This window comes from Rhinopithecus bieti, unplaced genomic scaffold (assembly GCF_001698545.2).
Source record: "Rhinopithecus bieti isolate Rb0 unplaced genomic scaffold, ASM169854v2 scaffold_73797, whole genome shotgun sequence".
In the NCBI taxonomy this organism is placed as follows: domain Eukaryota; kingdom Metazoa; phylum Chordata; class Mammalia; order Primates; family Cercopithecidae; genus Rhinopithecus; species Rhinopithecus bieti.
Genome location: NW_016827514.1, coordinates 193,559 through 218,757, shown reverse-complemented (window position 1 = coordinate 218,757; position 25,199 = coordinate 193,559). Strand labels below are relative to the sequence as shown.

The window sequence follows — 25,199 nt, the reverse complement described above, 5'->3', positions numbered from 1 at the left end:
CAATGAAGTAGGAGTTTTGGGTGTATTTTGATACATTTACATCTTTTGAATTATTTAAGGAGTACTGAAATGAGAAGTATACTCATGTAGGGGAGGAGTTATAAGTAAAAACAGTAGACCAAAGTTTGCTCTGGCCACGTTCTCCATTCTAAGAAAACATGTTCCCCATGGACAGAAAAAATTAGCTGGACCCAATCATCCACGTCTTCCTTATTTTCAGAAAGTGCTGGGTCACTGAACCTGCTGTGACTTGGAGAAAACAAACAAGAAAGGCTAAATCATGTTCATGTGTGTGTATATGTCACATTTTCTTTATCCATTCATCTACCAGTAGAAACTTAGGATGTTTCCATGTCTTGGCTGTTGTGAATAGTGCTGCAGTGAACGTGGGAGCGCAAGTACCCCCTAAACATACTGATTTCATTTCCTTTGGATATATACCCACTAGTGGAATTACTGGATCATATGATTTTTTTTTAGGAAACTTCCTATTGTTTCTCATCATGGCTATACCAATTTACATCCCCACCAACAGTGTACAGGGTTCCATTTTCTCCATACAGTCTTGCCAACACTGTTATCTTTTGAGTTTTTGACCACATAGCCATACTAACAACTAAATCATACAGGCCAAGTTTCACAATTCTCACTCAGGGTGGGCACCAAGAGATTAAAGGTGGTACCAATACCCCATGGAATATTTTGCAGCCATAGAAAGGAATGAGATCACGCCCTTTGCAGGGACATGGATGGAGCTGGAAGCCATTATCCTCCACAAACTAATGCAGGAAGAGGAAACTAAACACTGCATGTTCTCACTTATAAGTGGGAGCTGAACAATGAGAACACATGGACATAGGGAGAGAAGAACACGCAACGGGGCCTGCCTGTGAAAGCACGGGTAGGGGGAGGGAGAGTATCAGGAAAAATAGCTAATGCATGCTGGGCTTAATACCTAGGTGATGAATGAAATGAAATCACCTTAATACATAGGTGATGGGTTGACAGGTGCAGCATACCACCATGGGACACATTTACCTATGCGACAAACTTGTACATCCTGCACATGTATCTTGGAACTGAGAATTAAATGAAATAAAATAGAAGAACATTATGTCTGCTATAGTTACTGCTGTGATGAAAATCTTTCCTCATATTATATTATAATTTTTAACAATGGATTGAATTATTCTATTTCCTGGTATTATTTCATAATGCATATTGTTTTTTCAATGTAGAATTATTCTTTATTTTACACAATAAAGATTCTAATATGGAAAATGCAGTATTAGTTTTGTTCAATTATTAGAACTACACAATATTTTTATAGTAAATGTGATTTGAAATTATTTCTAAGTTAATTAAATGGGCAAGTAATATATTCTCTAAAATAATCAATTTTGTTACTGTGTTAGTCCATTTTCACGCTGTGGATAAAGACATACCCAAGACTGCGCAATTTACAAAAGAAAGAGTTTAATTGGACTTACAGTTCCACATGGCTGGGGGAGCCTCACAATCATGGCGGGAAGCAAGGAGAAGCAAGTCCCATCTTACATGGATGGCACCAGGCAAAGAGAGAATGAGGAAGATGCAAAAGCAGAACCACCCGATAAAACGATCAGATCTCATAAGACTTACTCACTACCATGAGAACAGTATAGGGGAAACTGCCCCCATGATTCAATGATCTCCAACCAGGTCCCTCCCATAACACGTGGGAATTATGGGAGTAAAATTCAAGATGAGATTTGGGTGAAGACACAGCCAAACCCTATCAGTCACCATCTCTGTTCATTTATGTGTATTTACTTTAAACGTCTAAAACATAGACAAGTACCCTATAAGAGTTTATGAGAATTCACAGACCCCATGGCAAAAGTTAATGAGGGTGGATATCACATTCACTTGAAGAATCATACCACACATTACAAAATTGGATTATGAAATTGAAAAGCGTAAATAAATAGTTCAACAATTCAGATGGAAAGGAATGTCTCTTCCTAAACATACACTAATGGAACAATTGTTCCTCAGTGTCCTGACTTGGTCTTGTTCTTCCTTCTCTCTCCCTGATGGTCTCAGCACCTCCTTGGCCCCAGCTGTCAGCTCAATGCCGTTGACTCCTAATCTAAATTTTCAAACACAAACTCCTTCTCAAGATTCATGCCTGCTTGTTCAGTAGTATGCCCATATCTTCATCTTGATGTCTCAGAAGCATCTCTAATCCCAAACCAAACACAGCAAGTTTCCCTTTAAGCTTCTTCAATTCTCTGTTCTTAGTAGTGATAGCAAAATCTTCTGGTTGCAAGAAGCTTCAAATAATAAAAGTATTCCTAGTTGTGCATTTCTTTTTGTGTCCAGCTGCTGAGAGTGGGTTGCTATGTATTGTCTACTCCAATTCTCAACATGTCTTGTATGTGGTTTCTCTTTTTCCAAACACAGTACTATCACCTTTTTAATTACAACTCTTTCAATTGTGTCCTAACTGGTCATTTTTTTTTTTTTTTTTAATCTTTCTACATTGTGATATATCTTACACACCCCAACCAGATTAATGTTTCTAAAACATTGCTGCGAGCATTTCCCTCTGCTCCGCCACCTTTAGGATCCAGTAGGATGTGCTAACTCTCCAAGGCCTGGTCCTCTCTGTGCAGATGCAGACCTTCGCTTACTGGGGGTATCCTTTGTGTCAGCCATATGGGCTCTTGCATGTGAGCAACTGCACCTGACCCACCTCTGTCCCCACGCCCTGTCCGAGCCCCATTCTCACTCCGATCATCTTATAATGGCACAACTACACTAAATTGTTCCCTGCGTTTGGAAACCGCTTCAGGCTCTTGACCCTTTTGAGATTCAACTCAGCCTTTCTGGGACATTCTTTTTTGGCTCCTTAAGACTTCTCAGCCTACCCTATGCCCAGAATTGGCTAAATGTCCACTTCCTCTCCTCCTAAAACACATACTGCATATTTCTCTGATGGTATTGTGTTGATGTCCACATTTCTCTTCTTTGTCTCCCTGCTGTTCTCCTGCGCCAGGTGTCATGGCTGCTGCTTCGAACCCTCTGCTGCCCCTCACCCAGGACATTTGCTGCTTCCCGCCGTGTGTTGCCATCATTTGTCTGTGGGGTCTCCCACAGACCCCAACACCTTGCTGGCAGTGACCATCCTATTATTACTTGATCTTATTAACAGCAGTTGCACAAGTATTACCCGAACAAATTTTTAAAAACCTCTTAGGACTCACAAAACTAAAGAGATTTTTTGAGTTGAAACTTGTTCTGACGACAAAGGTCCAGTTGAGCTATGAACTACACCACAATACACTATGACATACTGTAACATTTCTCATTTCTTTTCTTTTTTTTTTTTTGAGATGGAGTCTCGCTCTGTCACCCAGGCTGGAGTGCAGTGGCACGATCTCGACTCACTGCAAGCTCCGCCTCCCGGGTTCACGCCATTCTCCTGCCTCAGCCTCCCGAGTAGCTGGGACTACAGGCGTCCGCCACCTCGCCCGGCTAGTTTTTTTGTATTTTTTAGTAGAGACGGGGTTTCACCTTGTCTGCCAGGATGGTCTCGATCTCCTGACCTCGTGATCCGCCTGTCTCGGCCTCCCAAAGTGCTGGGATTACAGGCTTGAGCCACCGTGCCTGGCCTACATTTCTCATTTCTAATTGGAAATATTGGACTCATGTCATTATAGAAAGTGGGAGCAATATTTTTTTTTTTTTTTTTTGAGACATAATTGGTTCAAGCAATTCTCCTGCCTCAGACTCCCGAGTAGCTGGGACTACAGGTGCCCGCCACCACACCTGGCTAAGTTTTGTATTTTTGGTAGAGACAGGGTTTCACCATGTTGGCCAGGCTGGTCTCAAATTCCTAACCTTAGTTGATCCACCCACCTCGGCCTCCTAAAGTGCTGGGATTACAGGTGTGAGCTACCGTGCCCGGCCAGTGGGAGCAATTTAATGAAAAAAAAAAGTGTTTGGGAAAAGGTGTTTAAGATGCACATCTATAGCCATTTGACATCTACGTAAGTGGGAGGAGTTGCACTGACCAGATTGCTTTCAAGAAAGGACATGTTACCACCAATTCAGGGGGTGATGTCATTTGGAAGTTATTGGCCACCTCAGAGATTGTCTCAGCTGCAGAGGCCTACTTCACCCAAGGACAGGCTCTTTTTGGAGTGTCCTCAATCCAGTGACTGATTGAGGAGCAATTCTGCCCAAACTCAGGACAATCCTGAAGGACTGTTCTTGCTCCAGAGTTCACTGTCATTCACCTGCATCCCAGTTCACTCTTTCTTGGCCCGGTCCTTCTTCCTGTCCTTCCCTCCTTGGGTATTGGTCATAAGATACTCCCTGATAAACATCCTGCACACTAGCATCCATCTCAGAGTCGGCTTCTTGAAGAACCCAACCATAACAGTTTGTTTCATCTACAGCAAACATGCATGCACCATTAATAACAAAACCAGGTCTGTGTGTGACACTGCCTCCATATACTTCAATCATCCATTCACATTACTTTAACTCATCTGAGACTGTGACTAGAATAGAATTCGTGCTGAGTTTTCTTTCAATTATACCCCTCTATACATGATGAACAATATCTTGTTATTTTCCCTCAGAGCAAGCAAAAAGATAGAAGAATAAAAAAGAAGCAAGGGAAAAAGTTAAAAAGATTAATTTTAAAATAGTTGCTCATGAACTTAAAAAAATAAGCTGTGTTTGTTTGGTTGCTTTTGCTCATTCAGCTGGCCCAAGTTCAGCTAGGGTTCTGAGCAAAAATTCAGTTGTTATCTCTGATATTTGGAATATATCGGGGATAAGAGTAGCTAATTTTTCTACAATGATTTTAAACAAAGTAGTTCTTCTACAGGATGCTTCTTTTAGACTGCTAGATTGTGAAAAGAGGTAAAGAGTCATAAATATAACAACATAAAGAGTAAGGGGGCTGGGTGCAGTGGCTCACGCCTATAATCCCAGCACTTTCGGAGGCTGAGGTGGGAGGATCGCCTGAGGTCAGGAGTTTGAGACCAGCCTGGCCAACACAACGAAACCCCATCTCTGCTAAAAATACAAAAATTAGCTGGGCATGGTGGCTCACCCCGAGGTGGGAGAATTGCTTGAACCCAGGAAGCAGAGGTTGCAGTGAGCTGAGATTATGCCATTACATTCCAGCCTGGGCAACAAGAGTGAAACTCTGTCTTAAAAAAAAAAAAAAAAAAAGGAGAGAGAGAGAAGGAAATAAAAGGAAGGCAAATAACTTTTTTCCTAAAAATTGTTCAAAATTATTAAGTAAGTCCAAGGGAGGAAAAAAAAAACCAAAATGTTTTAGGAACAAGAAAAAAGACATCCCAAGGCATAAAGTAGCATTATAATAAAGAGAAACGCAAAAGACGCAAGTTGGATACAAAAAAAACTACTTGAAATTTGGGGGTGTAAAAGAGTAAAATATGCTCTGAGAAGCATGGCAGTGTCTCCTACCAAAGCACTTTCTAGAAAAATGGATGCCCTGCAATATTGTCAACCAGATACCTGAAGGGGAATGTGGTGGAAAGAACTGGATAATTTCTTGGGGTCATTTTAGTCTTCAATCATATGAAATGTCTCTTTAAACTTATTTTTACAGAGTGTATTGTAAAGTCTTAATCATATTATGTTGAGATAGTTTCTTTAAAGATTAAAATGACCAAGAACTTAAAAACTCATGACAACTTCTATAGTGAACAACTGGAGTCACCATGGTCCAAGGAGGATGATAGGTTATGTTTCCCCTGGTTGACAGCAGTAATAGCTTCATACAGGAGACTGTAATAAAACTGTGTTACTTTTCTGCATCTTTAATATGAAAAGAAAAACCATTTGAATCAACATGGCATCAAGGAAATGAAACATATCTCATGTTTTACTTATTTAGTTAGAGAAAAGTATCATCTAGATGAGGTACAATTATTTCATTTTTGTTTATACGGACTTTTGATGGAAGTAAAGCCATGTGACCCCAACCAGAGGTGATGACAACCAGCCTTAACAGAAGTAAACAAGATTCATAAAATCACTGGTATTCATTTTAAAACTTAGCTTATTTTTCCAATAGTTTCTTTATGAGGATTGTTAGTAATAGCAGATTATTTACTTGAGAAGTATTTTTCATGACTTTGGCTTACAAAAGGTCATTGCGCCTGAGAAGCTTGGTTATTAATAATAACTGACTTGAAGAGGCTGCATTTTTTTAGTAAAGTGCAGAAATATGTTACAGTGAGACAAGGGTATAAAAAGGTAGTTAATACATTTCACAGAACGAAGACTGCCTCTGACAATACCATCATGGTATCTTGGTAGATGGAGAGAAGAAGCAAACATGGGTCACTTAATAAATATTGGGATAACTGACTCAATATAGATAGAAAATAAAGTGGACCCCACCTTAATTATATCTGTGAACCTCAGTGGGGGTTGAGGGCCTAAATGCAAACAGTAAAAATATAGACACAGAACAAATACAGAAAAAAACAGGAATGCATCTTCATGAGCTCATAAATTTCTTAAACAAGGTCCAAATGAAGACAAGGGCAAAGTTAGGAGACAAGAACACACAATGGGTCTTTTCAGTAAATAGTGTTGGGAAAACTAGATACCCATAAGCAGAAAAATGGAATTAGGTCATTATCTCTAATTTATGGTGTCTCTAATGCCATATACACAATTAAACTCAAACTGGATTAAAGACTTAATGGAAGGGCCTAAACTATGACATTAGTAGGAGAAAATATAGGAAAAAATCTCCCTAACATTGCTCTAGGCAATGACTTTTGGTTATTACCCCAAAAGCATGGACAACAAATACAAAAAGAGAACAATGGGATTACATCAAACTAAAAAAACTTCTGCACGGCAAAGGAAATCAACCACCAGAGTGAATGAAGTGACAACCTATCTATAGAAGGAGACAATATATTTGCAAACCATACATCCGATAAAAGGTTACTATCCAAAATATATGAAGGATTCAAACAATGCAACAGCAGGAAAGCAATCTGATTTGAAAATAGGCAAATTCAATGAAGCTATTAAAAAATGGGCAATGAACCTGAATAAACATTTCTCAAAAGAAGATGTACAAATGGCTAACAAGTCTATAAAAAAATGCTCAACATCACTAGTTATCAGGGAAATGCAAACTAAAAAACCAAAATGAGGTATCATCTCACACAGGTTAGAATGGCTATTATCAAAAACATGAAAAAAACAAGCATCGGTGAGCATATGGAGAAAAGAGAAGCTTTGTACTGCATTGATAGAAAAGGAAGTTACTATACTCACTATAGAAAACAATATGGAGCTTCCTCAAAAAAATTAAAAATAGAACCACCATATTTTCTAGCAATGCCATTACTGGGTATATATGAAAAGGATATAAAATCAGTATGTTGAAGAGATATCTACACTTCCATGTTCATTGTGGCATTGTTTACAATAGCCAAGATATGGAATCAAGTGGCTAAGTGGTCACCAGCAGATGAATGGATTAAAAAATACGTGGTATACATATACAATGGTTACCAAAAACAGGGACGAGTTAAAATAAAACAACTGTAATCCCAGCACTTTGGGAGGCCAAGGCAGGCAGATCACGAGGTCAAGAGATTGAGACCATCCTGGTCAACATGGTGAAACCTCATCTCTACTAAAAATACAAAAATTAGCTACGGGTAGTGGTGCACGCCTGTAGTCCCAGCTACTCGGGAAGCTGAGGCAGGAGAATCGCTTGAACCCAGGAGGCAGAGGATGCAGTGAGCTGAGATTGCGCCACTGCACTCCAGCCTGATGACAGAGCAAGACTGTCTCAAAATAAATAAATAAATAATAAAAATAAAAAATAAAACAAAATAAGGACCTTCAGCCTTAAGACTACTCAACCTTAAGAAAGAGGGAACTGTAGCCCTTTGTGACAATACGGATGAACTGGAGAACATTACATTAAGTGAAATAAGCCAGGCACATAAAGGTGAATACCACATCATCTAACTCATATGTGCAATCTAACAAGGTTGGTCTTATAGAACGAAGAATGGTTGTGGTTCCCAAGGGCTGGAGTTACTGGCGAGATGTGTGTCAAAGGACACAAAATTTCAGGAGGAAAAGTCCAAGAGATCTATTGTACAACATGGTGACTATAGCTAATAATTTACTGTATTCTTGAAAAATGCTGACAGTGAATGTAAAGTGTTCTCACCACAAACATGATAACTGTGTGAGGCAACCTATATGTTAATTGATCAGATTTAGTCATTCCACAATGGATATATATTTCAAAACATTACACTATACACAGGAAATATATATCATCTTATTTAAAATGTAAATAAATACATATCATTTTATTTATAATGTAAAAAATCATATATATGCATTTAAAATCAATATATAATATATGCAATATATAAAATATATTTATGCATATAATAAACATCAAATATATATATTTATTGTATGAATATATTTTATATAATAAATTATATATATTTATTATAGGCATATATTTATATAAATATATATTATACATATATATAGCATTCTTTGATATTGAAACCAATCTTACACACTGTCTTTTTTTCCCTCTAATTAGGGTAAAGTAATTTGAGATATTGCTTATAAAACACTTAATAAAAGGCTGTATTTTAAAGAAAGGTACCTGCTTTGATTTCTAGAATAGAGGAATTTTAAGTCATTGTACCTCCAGGACAAACCTGCCTGAAGGAAGCCATAGAAGCTGAGTCCTGCGCTCAGATATTGTACCTTTCTCTTCCGCAGACACTTGAGAGCTTAAATTCCCAGGGTAGCTGAGTAAATGCATGCATTTAAGCGCATTGAAGCATGAGCGCTTTCTTGCATCATTTAAAAAGGGAGGACAGTGAAAGTTCCCACTTCACTAGTTTTCTTTTCTCGCATTAGGGTATTAACTTAAAAAGAGAATTTAAATTCTCATTTTAAATAATAAATTAACATAAAAGGATTACATATTTACTACATTACCATTCTATTTTTCCCCAGGTCTATATTTCTCCTGTATTATTCATCACAGAAGCTCTGCAATTCCCAAGTTGTTGTTGAAAAATAAATATGAAAAAGTTGGGGATGACTGCAGTGTATGGCTACACACAAAAGACCCCAGCAAACTGGAACCTACGTTAACCACTGCTCCACTTTAATGAGGAACTAAAATACAAAAATAACCTCAAAATGCTGTCCTTTCCATCAACAATATTGTAAGTAACTCCAGTATCTAAAGAGATAGCAGGAGAAAGTGGAAGAAAGCGATAGATGAACAATGAAAGACCTTTCCTTGCTGACAGAGTTGGGTTTGGAATTCGGTGGAAGTTTATGGTGCCAAGGTTGGAACAGCTAATGAGCAAATGTCCGAAAGCGGGAGTGGGGGAACTGCCAAGCCTATTTCTGTGCACAAAGCTGTCCCTTGCCTAGGCCAGATGACATTTGTTGTCAGCCCTTGAAGAATGATGCCATTAGAAGACGGCATCCCCCGCCGCTCACCTCGAGTGGAAGGCGAGCGGAGAAACTCACAGCACTATTTTTAACTCAGCATTCATTTCCCCTCTTGCACCAACAGCAATCCAGCAAGACGTTATGGTGACAGACGAGACGCAGCATAGGACAAAAAGCTGCATGGAAGCAGGATTTTAACATCAAAATGTGCAGAGCAGTGTTCCTGTTGGGCTATGGTACACAAAGTGCCACCAACACGAGAGCTGGAAACCCTGGCAGTGACATCTAATTCTCCCTTCGATTTGAAGGAGGACAGGGTAAAAAAAAAAAAAAATTGTGGTACATTAAAATGGGAAATTGCCACAAATATAGACACTGAATGAAACATGTAAAAGTGGATGTTTCTGGTTGTTCTCTGCATTCCTAGCATGGCCATTTCATCTCACTACTGGCAAACATTAACTTTTAAAAATCCTTATAAAATATAACTCTGAAAGCTTGGTGCTTCTTAGACATTTATTTACCTGTAATTTTAACTATCTTTCTCTATGAATTTTAGTCTGCTTTCCTGTCTATTTTTTTAAATCCCCATGGTCTGAAGCCAGAATGGTGATACACAGGCACTTTAGACCAATCCCGTCATCCAAAGGCTTTCGCCAAGGCACTCAGGTGCCACATCACTGCTCTCAGCCCCTCCATCTCCCAAGCAAAAGCTTCTGGAGTCATTTCTCATTCGGACCTGCCCCCTTTCACCAAATCCATTCTCTGCTTTTCCTCTCTCCAATTCAACAAATTCTATCTCTCTTAAATTAGTCCCTCAATATCTTTTGCCCTACATTTTAACATGTTATCTGTCTTGGCTTTTAAAATAGCTTTATTCCAGGGCCCTTTGTATTCATTTCTCCCCACTCCTACCCCGGTTTCCCACTGCAATATGAATTATTGTTCTGGGAGTCACCATGGGGTTGTGTTAGAATCAAAACATCTGCGTTTGAGTCTTGAATGTATTACTGGAAGACTGCGCAGCCTCATCCCTCTTTTATTCTTTCCCTGATTATGCTTTATCTACATTACAGAGTCACTGTATTAATTTAGGTGACACAGATGAAAGTGTTTTGTAAACTACAAAGTTTTATATAAATATAAATAGAAGGTGACATTTTTATCCCGCAGTCAATTAACTTTCCTGGCAGTGTTGATCCCCAGCAATTAGAACACTCAATTAAGCACCGTTCAAGTTCAATGTGGCACCTAAAATGGGAAAGACAAAGCTTGAAAATGTGTTAAATATAAATCTGCTTGTTAAATTGAAATGAAGTGAAAGAAGAGACTTGGACTTTTACTTCTGCCTATGTGTTTGAGGGCAGCAAACTTGCACTTCTGGATAGTTACATGTATTTCAGAACCGCTTAAGCTTCAACCACCATCAATAATAAGCATGTTATTTATATCAATCTTTGAAATTTAAAAAATTTATTGCAGGTATATGCCCTAAAATAAGCAAAGGGTTATGACTACTATCAAAAAAAGACATGATGAAAAAATAGTATTGTTTCCAAATATCATCTAAACACATATGCACATACTCTCCGCTATATCCAGTATTTAAAATGAACCTCCTGGAGGCAAGATAACAGTAATTTGGTTTCACTGTTGGCAGCAATATTGCTGGGATCAACTGGGTCACTTCTACTTCCCAAGGAAACCAACTTTTAAGGCTTCAGGTTTGCTCTTCCAAAATTAGCTGGGTGAAATAGTCACTGTGTGGTCTCCCAGGAAAGGCAGTGGAGCTGCATTTACATGAAAAGACTAAGAAAGTCTCTTTCAATCCTAACCCACAGGGAGAGCCAAAATTCTAAGTCCCTTCCTAAAATTTAGCTGATTTCTTTTTCCTCCCCTACATACTCAGTTGGTGAATTTTTAAAAAGCCTGCATGAACTCAATCGCTGACCATTGGAGTATAATTTTAATTCTACATATCTAATATTTCCTTTTAAAAAACATTTTAATTTCGATGTCTTACTGTATTATCTATTTTATAACTATATTGTATATGTATTAGTTATCTATTATTATTATTATTATTATGATTATTATTATTATGAGACAGAATCTTGCTCTATCACCCAGTCTGGAGTAGAGTGGAGCTATCTTGGCTCACTGCAACTTCCACCTCCTGGGTTCAAGATATCCTCCCTCCTCAGCCACCCGAGTAGCTAGGATTACAGGTGCGTGCCACCATGCCTGGCTACTTTTTGTATTTTTACTAGAGACGGGGTTTTGCTATGGTGGCCAGGCTGATCTTGAACTCCTGGCCTCAAGTGATCCTCCTGCCTTGGTCTCCCAAAGTGCTGAGATTAAAACATTTTAAAACATAAATTTAAATGTTCAGAAGTCAATTTGTTTAAGACCCTTCTAAGTTCTGAGTAAAGGCTAAGATTGTGAATGGGGTATAATTGTTACTGTGCTTTGGAAGTAGTTCACCGCAGCCTCGCACTCCTGGCCTCAAGCCATTCTCCTGTCTCAGTCTCCGGAGTAGCTGGAACTACAGTTGCGTACCACATCACACCTAGGCCTCCCAAGTAGCTGGGATTACAGCAGTGTGCCTCTGTACTTGGCTGTTGAAGCAAAGGTAATTTGGGTTCTTGCACCTTGCAACCAATAGGGTCATAGTCAATACATGGATCTGTGCCAATCTGGGAAATCTAAAAAGAGATAAACTTACATTTCAAACAATCCTTTGTTTGAATTTTTGTCGGACTTTATCTTCAGATATTTGGTGAAAGGTTCTAATGTGAGCCTGACTGGGGGCTGGGGCAGCCTGTCCATACGAAGTTAAAACCTGCAGTGTGGTGCACGAAGTCCCATGAGGGTCCCACCCACGCTGTGGTGTTGAGCATCATCTCTTTACTGATGTCCCCAGATCTGCAGCCTGGATTCCTGAACTCTACTCTCCCACATCTAATTTCCTACTGAGAGCATCCACTTACTTGTTTAGTGTGTATTTCAATCTCAACACATCGATAACTAGACTCCTCATCATCTTCCTTAAACCGGTCCACTGCATCTTCTGCTCACTCAGTAGAAAGCAATGCCATTCTTCCTGATAATCCGTTCAGAAGCCTGACCTGATTCTTGATGTCTTTATTTTCCTCACACCTGTATCCAACCACTAGGAAAACCGATTGAATAGACCTTCGACATAGATCTAGAGTCTGTCTTCTACCCATCACCTCCTCTGCTCTCCCCTACCACCATCTCTCACTTGGATTCACTTTCCAACAGGTCATTCTACTTGCTCCCTTTCCCTGCATAGATGATTCTCCGCACAGGAATCAGATGCATCCTTATTCTTCTTTTTTAGAGATGGGGTCTCACTATGTTGCCCAGGTTGGAGTGCAGTGGCTATTCACAGGTGCAAATACAGTGCAACACAACCTCAAACTACTGGACTCGAAGTATTCTCCTGTCTCAGCCTCTGGAGTAGCTGGGACTACAGGCTCGTCCTACCATACCTGGCTAAAAGCATCCTTTTAAAACCTTAGTCTGGCCATGTGACTTTTCTGTTTAAAGTCATACAGTAAAGCCCCCATCTCACTCAGCAGAAAACCCCATGTCCTGAAAACCGAAGTCCTGATCTAGTAAGTCCCCCATGAAAAGGTTCTGCTCCTTCTGACTCAGGACCTCTTAGTGTTTTCTTGTTCACTTGGCTCCCGCCACACCAGCCTTTCTGTTATTCCTCAAGCTTGCCAGGCAAACTCTGAACATCGTGGTTCTATCTCTTCCCTTTACCTATGAACTGTCTCAAACCCCTCCACATCTTTGCTCAAAGTCTCACTTTTTCAAGGCAGCTTTTCCTGACTATTCTGATAAATTTTGCAAGCCTCAAATCCCAACAACTGCCATTTCTTTCCAGGCAATAAAATACCACATAAAATAATATTTTCCTTCCTTTGTTTGCAAGTACTTGCAAAGGAGCTGACAAGTTTTATACTATATGATATGTGTTTAGAAGAAAAGAAGCTGCTGAAGACAAAATTATTCAATAGAATTATTTCCTAAAATCATAAATATATTGTTTATAAGAGACAATAAATTATTCTTTTGGCCATAAGCTAGTTTGAATTGGTTTCTGTCACTTCAAAAGGATCAAGATGAATACATTGATTTATAATGATCTGGCAAATTTAAGGAGCAAAAGTTAATGATTCAAAGCGCTTTTGTTTACATTTATGTCTCTTAAAAATTACATTAAAATATTATACCTATTTATTCAATGGACATACTTCTGGAAATTTTTCTTGAAAAAAAAAGTCTTAAAATCAGACAAAGGGCAATGCATAAAGAAGTTCATTTGATACCTTATTTGTAATGGTCAAACATTAGAAATAAACTCAAATTTTAGCACTGTATTAGATGTTTTCAAAATGGAGCTCACAGACCTGTAGGGATCCCTGAGACCATTTTAGGTGATTTCTAAGAAGAAAATCATTTTCATGACAATGCTGAGGTGCTGTTTGCCTTTCTCATGGTGTTGATATTTGCACCGTTGGAGAAAAAGCCATGGTGGGTGGGACTGCTGAGCCTTACCATGAATCCCAGCAGTGACACTAACAGGATGACTATTCATTGTACTGTTTACCAACGCATAGTCTGAGTTGGTTTTTAAAAATGCCAGATTCGTTTACAGACACTTAATGAAACAAGAAAAATAACAGCTTTATTACATTTTTACCCTAAAGCTCATGTTATTTTTAATGCTGTATGTCCTATGTAATAAAATGGGAAGAAGGCACAGTGTTTCCTCTGCCTCCTGAGCAGCATGGGGCTGTCTTCTTCATGTCAGAGTATGTCTGACGTGAATGTCATACTTCATGCCAGAGTATGTCTGTGCTTAAGTTGCAAATTCGAGCAGCTGCTTTTTTTCTTTTTCATGGGATTCCATTTCTTTCTTAAAAGAATGGCTACCTAAAAACAATGGTTATGCAGTCTTTTCTATTTGTCAAACAATTTCTTACAGAGAAATGAGCCCATCACTCCTACAATTACAATTGATGGTGTTTATTATAAATAATAAAATTGAATCTTTCAAGAAAGAATAGAATTTTAGAAAACTTGTGTCCATCAGCATGAACTTGACAGTTTGTAGGTGTTCTCAAAAAAGTAAAACCTGAAGACTTTCTGATGAGATCATGGTAATGTTAGTAGTTGTGATATTTTGATATTGTATAACAAATTGTATCAACATTTGGAAGATCTGCATAACACGGTGAACCAATTACTTCCAAAGGATCAACTTTTTATGTTACAAAAATCATGTGTGGGTAAAACCTTCCTTTCAAGGGTATGATAGAGCAGTGAATTTTAAGATAGCAGAGTACAGGCCGGTGGCTCACGCCTGTAATCCCAGCACTTTGGGAGGCCGAGACGGGCAGATCACGAGGTCAGGAGATTGAGACCATCCTGGCTAACAGGGTGAAACCCCGTCTCTACTAAAAATACAAAAAAGCCGGATGTGGTGGCGGGCGCCTGTAGCAGGAGAATGGTGTGAACCCAGAAGGCGGAGCTTGCAGTGAGCCGAGATCACGCCACTGCACTCCAGCCTGGGTGACACAGCGAGACTCCGTCTCAAAAAAAAAAACATGAAAAAAGATGGCAGAGTACAGAAAATGTGTTGATATGGCATCTGACTACTGTAATGAACCATTAAGATACTGCCATGTTTTAATTCTCTGCATAGTATGGAGTACCATTAGGTGCTTTCTAGTTTATTCACTTGTTTTATTTGTTTATTGTTTCTCTCTCCTGACTGAGAAGAGAGTCAATGAGGGGAAGGACTTTGCAGACCTTTTTCATTATTGCAATTCCTCCATGTCTAGAGTAGTGCCTGGCATGAAGCAGATGTTCTGTAAATGAGGATTAAAGAATAAACACAACCACAAAATGAACGTTTATGCAGCTATTACCAGCCTGGTTTACCAAGAATATCTAGTGATTTGAGGAAATTCTCAAGGTACATGGTTATTAAAAACCAATTTATAATTATGTGCAGGCATATCTAATATACAATACACAATACATATTCTACAATATATAATGTATGCAATATATATATGCCCCATAATAATAATACACATATATTATTATTTTCGTGTGTGTGTATGTGTGTGTGTGTTTGTAGGTGTTCTCAAAAAAGTAAAACTCACAGGGTGGGTGGGAAAAGAAGGTTGGGGAAGACCAAAGGAAACCTATGCAACTTTGTAACAAGGGCAACTAAAAGCCAATTATTGGTACTTGGGGAGATACATTGGACAGCTCAGGAAGGCAGCTCAGGAAGGCAGCTCAGTGTGGCTAGAAGCAACACCTACAGGTTTTGGAAATAGTTTTATAACATATTGGTTCTATTCCTAGGGCCTACCTCAGGTAGATTTTTTACATAATTGAAACAATTTTATTTCATATTCAGCTCAGGAAACTGACTTGGAGAATAGAAGAAATGAGTCTTTCTAAGGTTCTGCCACTACAAAGCTGTGTATCCTTGGATGAGTCTGATTACCTTATTGATTTGTCTGGTAAGGAAACTGTAGTTGAAATGCAGGATCTCTAAAGATCATCCTGACGGGTAGATTCCACAACAGTCCATGACATGATGCAAATAATAATTTAATGAGAAAAACGCTCTGTGGAATCCTTTAAACATATAATTTCTACGTTGTTGCTTTGACCTGCTCATCTACAGAAGATAAGACATTTGTTTGAAATCCTCATCCAATACAGAAAATCCCTTCCAGTTACATTCTGAGACCTTGCTTTTAGCAGGTTTGAGGAAAAGAAAGTTATCTATTTAAAAATTATCTGTAAGACGACTAGATAACCAAGCCAATGATGTGCTCCTTTTTTTTTTTCTGTTGTAATGTTAACAACACATGCCCTCTGGAAAACCAAGCCAAAATTCCACCTGGAGAGAAAATTAGATCAACTAAAGGTCCCGTGAAGATTCAGTCAGTAGTAAAGAGGACATCTCATGTTCTCTGTCATTCTTCACCCTGTACAATTATCCTGCTCTAAATAAGCAGATCGTAGATTACCCGACTTCAAATCATTGGTCTGGGAAGTAGTCGGGCTTTGGAATGAGATGTGTGGGAACCGGAAGAACCGGGCTTACCTTTCACGGTCACGTGGACGCTCTGGCTGGTGGAGAGTTGTGGTTGAACCAACACGTTGCACGTGTACTCCCCCTCGTCCACTTCCTTTTGCACATCCGAAAGTTTAAGAGTTCCATTGTTCTCAAATGCCACTTGGCGGTGGTTGAAAGGAAGCAGGTTGGAGTTCTTGTACCATTTAATGGAGTAATACGGGTAGCCAATCACACGACAGTGAATGTATGTGTCCCGTCCCGCTATTGCTGTGATGTTTTTCATTGGTCGAATGCTTGCAGGCCCTGGAGAGACACAAAGAAACTCTTGAAAATAATTTAAGGGTACATCTCATGTGGGGAAATGGGGACGCTTTTCCTTGAGTTAAAATGTAGCTTCTATTCATGTAAGCACATCTTTTCAGTTAAACAAATATTTTGCATGTGGCATTTTCTACAAAGAAGGTTTTTCTTTCCTTTTCTTAAATTCAAATGAATTGAATGTTAAATACTTTGCTACTTCTATGAAAATGTTTTGAATTAAAAATTACAAGATAAAAGGCAATTTAATTAATAGAAAGCAACTAGTCTACACTGGACAATCATGCACTTTTGGTGAAAATACTGGCAGCCATTGATCAATTGTTTAACTCTCTCTATAAAATCCAGGATGACGATGGAGGTTACGCCACGTTGCAGCATGAATGTAAGTTTAATACCATGTACATGAAGGTTTACCATGAATGTGGAAGAACCGAAGAGAAGGAGAAGGGAAAGGGCATGCAGAGCATAAACCAGGAAAGGAAACATCAGGTGAACGGATCTAGAGTAAAAAAGAACAAGCTGACTACAGAAACCGAAATGCCATTTCCAACATTAACCCAGTCAGTGCCATTCCTGAGTAGGAAGGAGAGGGTAGGAAATGGAAAGCAACAGTTAATCCGCTCTGGCATTCCAAGACCCAGCTCGGTGCATGCAGAAATCTTCTTCTCCACTACAATGAGTTATGTGTGTTTTTTCGAGGAGCTGATTTGACAAGCACCTCTTACGTTTATTCGAGCCTGGTACAGGACGACTCCCGCCGAGTTGTTGGCAGTGCAGCGGTAGACTCCCCCGTCCCGGACCTGGGAGCTGGAGATGTTCAGGTAGCTGACCACGTTCCCCTCCGACGTGATCATCTGGCTGATGCGGTGACTGCCACCCTTGAGAATGGGGTCGTCGTCCAGCGTCCACGTGATCGTGGGCAAAGGTGTTCCCTTCACGTTGCACATAAGGGAAACTGGCTCTGCCGGACTCACCACCTTTTCACTAAAGGCAGAAATAATTTTGGGAGTTCCATCTGCAGGAAAACAAATTATGGAAGAAAGTGGCACATACAAATAATTAAAGAACTTCCAAGTACATTTCTTTAATGTCTAGGAGGTAGATGTCGTAGTTGTTCAACATTACCGAAAAAGTCTGGTTTTATTGATAAAGCAAAACGTTAATCAGAACAAGAGTTCACTATTTTCAAAACAGGTAAGCACAGCATTAGCAAGCTCTCATAAACTGTTGCTATATTTCCTGACTGACCTAAGAGGAATGGTAATACAACTCAGATGTTCGGGTTAAACAGTGACAGCTCCCAAGAAGTCCCTAGTTTAAAACTGGTGTTTCCTCACACAAAGTTATAAACACAGGGAAAATCCACATCCGCTCACCCCCACAAACAGTCACTTTATCTGTTAGGCTGGTGCAAGAGTGACTGCAAAAAGTAATGGCCAAAACAGCAAATACTTTTGCACCAACCTAATACTTCCTCAAGGTATTGGGGATTTTCTCACTAGGGAATTGTTTACAGGAATAAAGGAAACTACTGGGAGATTGATGATCTCATCTTCATCATTTTCTCATAAGAAATCCTCTTTTACAGCTTTAATTACAAATGGTAACTGCATGCAAACTTCCATGAAGTCTCTGAGAATGAGCAGAAGCTAAATAAAGTTTGCATTAAATGCCGTGTATTAAAAACCTCTAAAGATTCCTTAAGTAGGGTGGGTACTTAAGCATGTTTTAAATGTCTCTAAAAGTAACTTAAGTAGGCCGGTCATATAATTTAACATCCAACCTGGGACACTTTTGAGGCTGAAACAGAAACAACTACTAATTATGCCAAGAGAACAGGCATGACCCAGAACTGTCGCAGGCAAACTAGGATCTTAATCTTAGAGAAGTCTCCATAGAAATTTTCAGTATGTTGACATAGATCAAATTTTCATATTCCATTGTTTTTCTATCATCCATATGGGTTTTTTCTCTTATTATATATAGTTACAAATGCATGTTTCTTTTATACATGTTTTTCCATTTATAAAAAGCAATACATGCATATTAAAGGAAATGTATGAAAATCAGAAGAAAAGTTACCAATAGGTCAGCCAGCCTCAGGCATACAAATCAACACTGTGACACATTTTTTCTAGGCATAAGTGGGTCATTTTGACATAATTGTAATCACATGCCACAGGATTTCTGAGTCTGGTAAGAGACCTTGCTGGAGGGGACATTTTTTATTTTTTAAAAGAATTTTTGTGTTCAATTAAAGGGTTGTCCCACAACGAAAGGTAAGAATGACTAGACTTTTTTTTTTTAATTTTATTATAAAAAATGTATCTCCATTTTTGAATATCTTTCTTCTTGAAAACTGGAAAGCATTATAAACAAAAACAAAGGAGGCAAGCAAAATTTAGGATAGCTTGCAATTCCACTAGGGAAAGGCAACAGTTAATGCTTAATAGTTCCATATATCCTTGAGGAAAGTGCCACTCATTCCCCCAAAACCTTGGGGCCTAGTTCTTGGCCGGGGAGGCCAGTTATGTAGGGTCTTCATGATGGTGGGGCTGTGCTGCAGCACTTCCCTCCACCCCTCTACCGTCTACTCCTTCCCAAATTCCTGAATCTCACTTATTCATTCCAGCTCATGTTTCAGGTGGCTGGACAAGGCCCTGGAGTTTGTTTTCTCCAAGATATGCTCATAAGTAGCATATTGCAGTGTCCTTGGGTTGTAAGCATTTTGTCTCTTACTGTCAGAGATGCAAAAGAAAACTTTAAAATATTAACATGCAAAATCGATGCTTTCGTCTTTAACGCACTGCAGACGTTGCCTCATTACGTCCTGTGTTTCATTTTATGGAGAAGTTAGATGTCATCATGATTGCTATTCATTGTCCGTGATCATTCGTTAATGTTTAGGACTACTGGAGTTATTTCACGTGTCCTTCATAATTCCGTGGCTTTTGTAAAATGTGTTTAGCTGTAGATTTCTTTTCACTCATTTTTACATTAAGCTCTGAAAAGTCATGGGTTTAGCAAAGTGTTCTTTGGTTATACTTCTCTTTTTGTAGGTAAATTTTACATACAGTGAATTATGTAGATCTTAAGTATACAGCTTAGTTTTGCTAAATATACACACCAGAGTAACCACCAAAACGATCAAGACATAAAACATTTCCATCACCAAAATTCCCTAAGGGCTCCTTTCAATAAATCCCCATCCAACATAGATCACTGCTGTGATTCCTCTTAGGATGTGCTGGTTTTGCCTGTGCTTGAAGAAACATAATAATAGAGTATGCATGCTTTATACGTGCATATATTTCATCATAACCAGCGTACACTTAGAATATAATTAGAAGATGTGACTTTGGAACAGTACTATTATCTAACACACTGTCCACAGCAAAATTCTGTCTGTTGACCACTAATATCTTTCGTCACTGTTTTTTTCCAGTGCAGCCTATGTCACCCATTATTTGTGTTTCATGTCATTTCAGTCTCTTTTCATCTGGAATATTCTTCAGCCTCTTTTGTGTTTCTTGAGTTTTATATTTTTGAAGAGTAATTTTGTAGTCAGTTGCTGAAATTGGATTTGTCTCATATTTCCTCATGACTAAATGCAGGTTGTGTATTTTTCCCAGAAATACCATGGAAGGCACCTGTTTTATGTACCTATTGGCCATCCGTGTGCTTCCTTTAGTGAGTATCTGCTCAAATCTTTGGCCATTGTTATATTAGACTGTTTGCCTTTTTGTTCTTGATTTGTTGTGGAATACAACAAATTTAAATCTTTAAGTATTTGAAATACAAGGAAAAAAATATATAGTATCTATGTCAGATATCTTATAATGATCTAATACATTTGTCAGATATCCTATAGAGATTATATATATCTGTCAACATATATATATAGCACATATATTTGTGTGTGTATAAAATATTTTATCCCAGTCTGTGGTTGCCTTTATCTTGTCTTAATAATGTACTTGTGTTGACATTTAGTGCTTTCTGTGTCCTAAGAAATTGTTACCTATTTGCAAATCATGAAGAATTATTCTATGTTTTCTTGTAGAGACTGGATTGCTTTATACTTTATATTCAATTCTATATGGATAGCAACTTAATTCTTTGTGGATATGAAGTGTGATGTAGGGATTAATACTCATTCTTTGCCATACGTTTATTGAGTTGTTTCAATGTTAATTTGTTGAAAAGGTACATATGTGTGTGTGTGTATTTTTTTTTTTTTTTTTTTTTTTTGAGACAGTGTCTCCCTCTGTTGTCCTTGGTGTAGCACAATCTTCCAAGTAGCTGGGACTGCAGGTGCACACCACTACACCTATTTTTCTTTTCTTTCTTTTTTTGTAGAGACGAAGTTTTGCCATGTTTCTCAGGCCAGCCTCAAACTCCTGGGCTAAAGGGATCTCCCTGCCTCAGCCTCCCAAAGTACTAGGATTACAGGCACAAGCCACCGTGCCCTGGTTTTGCTTGAAATCACATTTATCATTTTACAGAGAATTGTTAACTTAAGAATATTTAGTTTTCTAATCCTTGAATATGGTATATCTTTTCAATTATTTAGGTTATTTCAATTTTATATTAGCAGAGTTTTGTATTTTTGTATGTTGAAATCTTTCACATTTGTTTTAAATATATTCCTATCTTATGTTTTATGTTATTGTAAATGAAAGTTTCACAATACTAGTTTCCAATTGTTTGTTCTCAGTATACAGAAATAAAATTGCATTTTGTATATTATTCTTATATCCAATGACTTTTTAAACTCACTTTTAGAAATTGCTTTATTGTTTCCTTGTCATATTCTTTGTAAACAACAATGCCTATAATTAAGACAGCTGCAAATTTTCCCTTTCCAAACTCCATGTATTTTATTTCTACTCAAGTCTAACTAGGGCTGCTAGTATAATGTTGAATAGAAGTGGTGGATGTGGGCATCCTTGCCTTGGTCTCAATCTTAAATGAAAACCATTTAGTGTTTAACCAGTAAGTATGATTTTAGCTGTAGATTGTTCACAGATGCCACTTATCTGGTCAAGGATGCTCTCCAGAGTCTCCAGTTTGCTGGAGATTCTTTATGCTGAATGGATGCAAGTTTCATCAAATGATTTTTTCTGTATATATTGAGATAATCAATTGGATTTGCTCCCTTATTCTATTAATATAATCACTTACACAGATTAGATTTTTAATGTTCTTCCAATCTTGCATTTACAAGATAAGCTCCGTTTACACACACACACACATCTATATCTATGTGGGTGTATATGTTTTAAATTACGTCTACTAAAAGTTAAGATTGCAGTACTTTATGTGAAATGTAAGAACCCTGCAACAAATAATTCTTCCCTTTTTGTTATTACATCTATTTATTGTATTAACTCTATAATAAAGTGTTGGTATTGTATTGTATTGTACTTTTAGAGATGGAGTCTCACTCTGTCGCCCAGGCTGGAGTGCAGTAGCAGGATCTCGGCTCACTGCAACCTCCACCTCCTGGGTTCAAGCTATTCTCCTGCTTCTGCCTGTGGTTGGGATTACAGGCACATGCCACCACACCTGGCTAGTTTTTGTATTTTTATTAGAGGGGATTTTGCCATGTTGGCCAGGCTGGTCTCAAACTCCTGACCTCAAGTGAGCCGCCTATCTCTGCTTCCTAAAATGCTGGGATTACAGGTGTGAACCACAGCACATGGCCAAGTGTGGTAATGTTATAATGTTATAATCATCAATTGTTTAAAGAAATTAAAAAATAAAACACAATTTTGCTAAATATTTACTAATATGTTTACCATTTCTCATGGTATTTGTTCCTATAGATATGTTTCCATTTTATGTTCCGTTTCTGTTCCATGTTATCTATATCCTATAGATGTAAGTGTTCATTCTCTACATCCGGCATGACTTCATTTATCATTTCCTAATGTTCAGGGCTGCTGACATCACATTCTTTCACCTTTTTATTACTGAAAATATCTTTATTTTGCCTTCATTTTTAAAGCCTGTTGTTGTTGGGTTTTTTGCTATAGAAGTCTACGTTGGCAGGGCTTGTGTCTTTGTTTTTTGTTTTCTCTTCAATATTTTAAAGATGTTGCTCCATTGTCTCCTGTCCTCCAAAATATCTGATGAATCATCCACCATTTGTTCTTGATGTCCCCTTTATGTAATATTTTCCTCCCTCAGATTTTAAGTTTTCTCTTTATCTTTGGTTTTCACCAGCTTAACTCTGATGTACTGACATAGAATTTTCTTTGTGTTTATTTTTGGAGTGTGCTGAGTTTCTTAGATCTGCAACCTTACTTTTATGCCAAAGTTGATAAAACTAAGGTCATTATCTCTTTGAATACTTTTTTCTTCCGCATTCCGTCTCCTATTTTTCTTGGCCTCTAATCATATGTGTCTGTCAGGTTATCTGATGATGTCCTACTTGTCACTGAAGCTCTAATCATTTTCTTTGTAGTCTTCTTTCTCCCCATGCTTCAGATTGGATAATTCTCTAAGATTTATCTTCAAGTTCACAGATACTTTCTTCTTCCTTCTCTACTCTTGTATTAAAGCAAATATGGTGATTTTTTTCATTTCTATGGATTCTTTTCAACAGTTTCAATTTCTCTGTTGGTCTTTCCCATACGTTCCCTCTTTCAGTCCATATTTTCCTGTAAGTTATTGAACATATTTTAAATAGCAGCTGTAAAGTCCTTGTCTGCCAGTTCTAACGTCTGGGTCCTCTCATGATTTGTTTCTACTGCTTGCTTTGTCTTGTGTCCTTTGGTTGCAGAGTCCTGTTTTTTGTACGTCTAATTATTTTTTTTATTGCACACTTGCATTCTCCCCCCCCCATTTTTGGAGTTCAGATGTGTCCTCAGTGGAAGAGGACACTCCCCAATTTGCTTTTGGTGTCTCTCAAGTGTCTATATATACTTTTGCTTTTCCCAAAGTTTCTTGTTTTTTATCGTCTTGGGAGTTAGTCTGATATATGCTATTTTACCATTCCCAGAACTGGAAACCTTTATTATTCTTTTTTAAAAATCATTCCACTTTCCAGGTATTATGGTTTTATCCTGAATCTATAGTTATTAAATTCCATTTTATAGCCTCACAGGAATATTCCCAGATTCTCCATTGTATCTATGGTCAGTCCTAGTTCATAGTATTACAATTTTTTTATAATTTTACTTTAATCCATCACTATTTCAGTGAGAATAATTGGAGTATTTTTGTTTTCCACAAGAAATTAGCCAGACACTCTTTTAAAGCAGGTACTAGATATGTATTTGTAATTCCATTTCTGCTTTCTTTTGCTACATTAGCACTGTCATCTCTCAGAAGAGAAAAAAATAAAGTGAAGCTTCTTGTCCTGAATGGAAGCTGACATGCGACAAATAAATCCGCGAGTGTGCTGGCGGTGCTCCTCGGCCCCCTTTTTAGTTCAAGTGACAGGCTCTTTTGGAGATGAAAGCAGACATTATTTTCCCAGGGAGACCTGAGTGTCTTTGAAATCTTTCTTGCTGTCACTCTGATAACCTGAACTCTTCTGACATCATTATGGATTATCAATATGGTCTTTAGGTTTTCTTAGTTGCACGAAATGGTTGCCGAGGTAACTGGGCCTAGACAGGTAATCTCTCCCTTTTCTACAAAGAATCTAAAAATAGTGACTATGTAAGGACTAGAGTGCATCATCATTAGCAAACTGGTTCTGCACAAATTGATTACTTTCTTCACTTAATTATTATACGGAACACAGTGTCAGGCATTTAATATGAATACCATGCTTACAGCTAATTTCACCTCTGCTTTAAAAATCTCACTGTCTGCAATGAAACGACTGAATCAAAATAGGAATCTCATTGCTAAGCCTGCGACTTCTTAAAAAATTAGCTAAGGTTAAAAAAGAATAACAGAAATATGCTCTTATAATCAAGACATATTTAAACTTATTTTCATATATCAATGTGTTTTATTTGTTCTCCCTTTAGGCTATATCAAAATCATTTTATTATTTTAATCAATTGATATCAGATGAATTTTAAATTATATAGAAGGACATAATTTCCAACGAGACACACAAATACATAGATAGAAGCTAGTTCAATCATGTAGTGATAAATATATGTTGCCCGTGATAGCTTCTTTCTCTGGCTGACTGATAAGCTTGAAGATTTAGTATGCAGTAACCAGTAAAAAAAAAAAAAAAAAAAAAAAAAAAAAAAAAAAAAAA

At 38.0% G+C, this 25,199-nt stretch overlaps 1 protein-coding gene across 1 annotated transcript in view; it reads right to left on the bottom strand.

Annotated features, from left to right (window-relative positions):
* LOC108523301 (Down syndrome cell adhesion molecule) overlaps positions 1-25,199 on the bottom strand; it is a 337,477-nt gene that overhangs the window by 282,434 nt on the left and 29,844 nt on the right. The window contains exons 6-7 of the mRNA XM_017863826.1: positions 17,688-17,984; positions 16,676-16,951 (exon numbers count right to left, since the gene is read on the bottom strand). Of these exons, the coding sequence (XP_017719315.1) occupies positions 16,676-16,951; positions 17,688-17,984 (573 nt within the window). The remainder of the gene's footprint in view (positions 1-16,675; positions 16,952-17,687; positions 17,985-25,199) is intronic.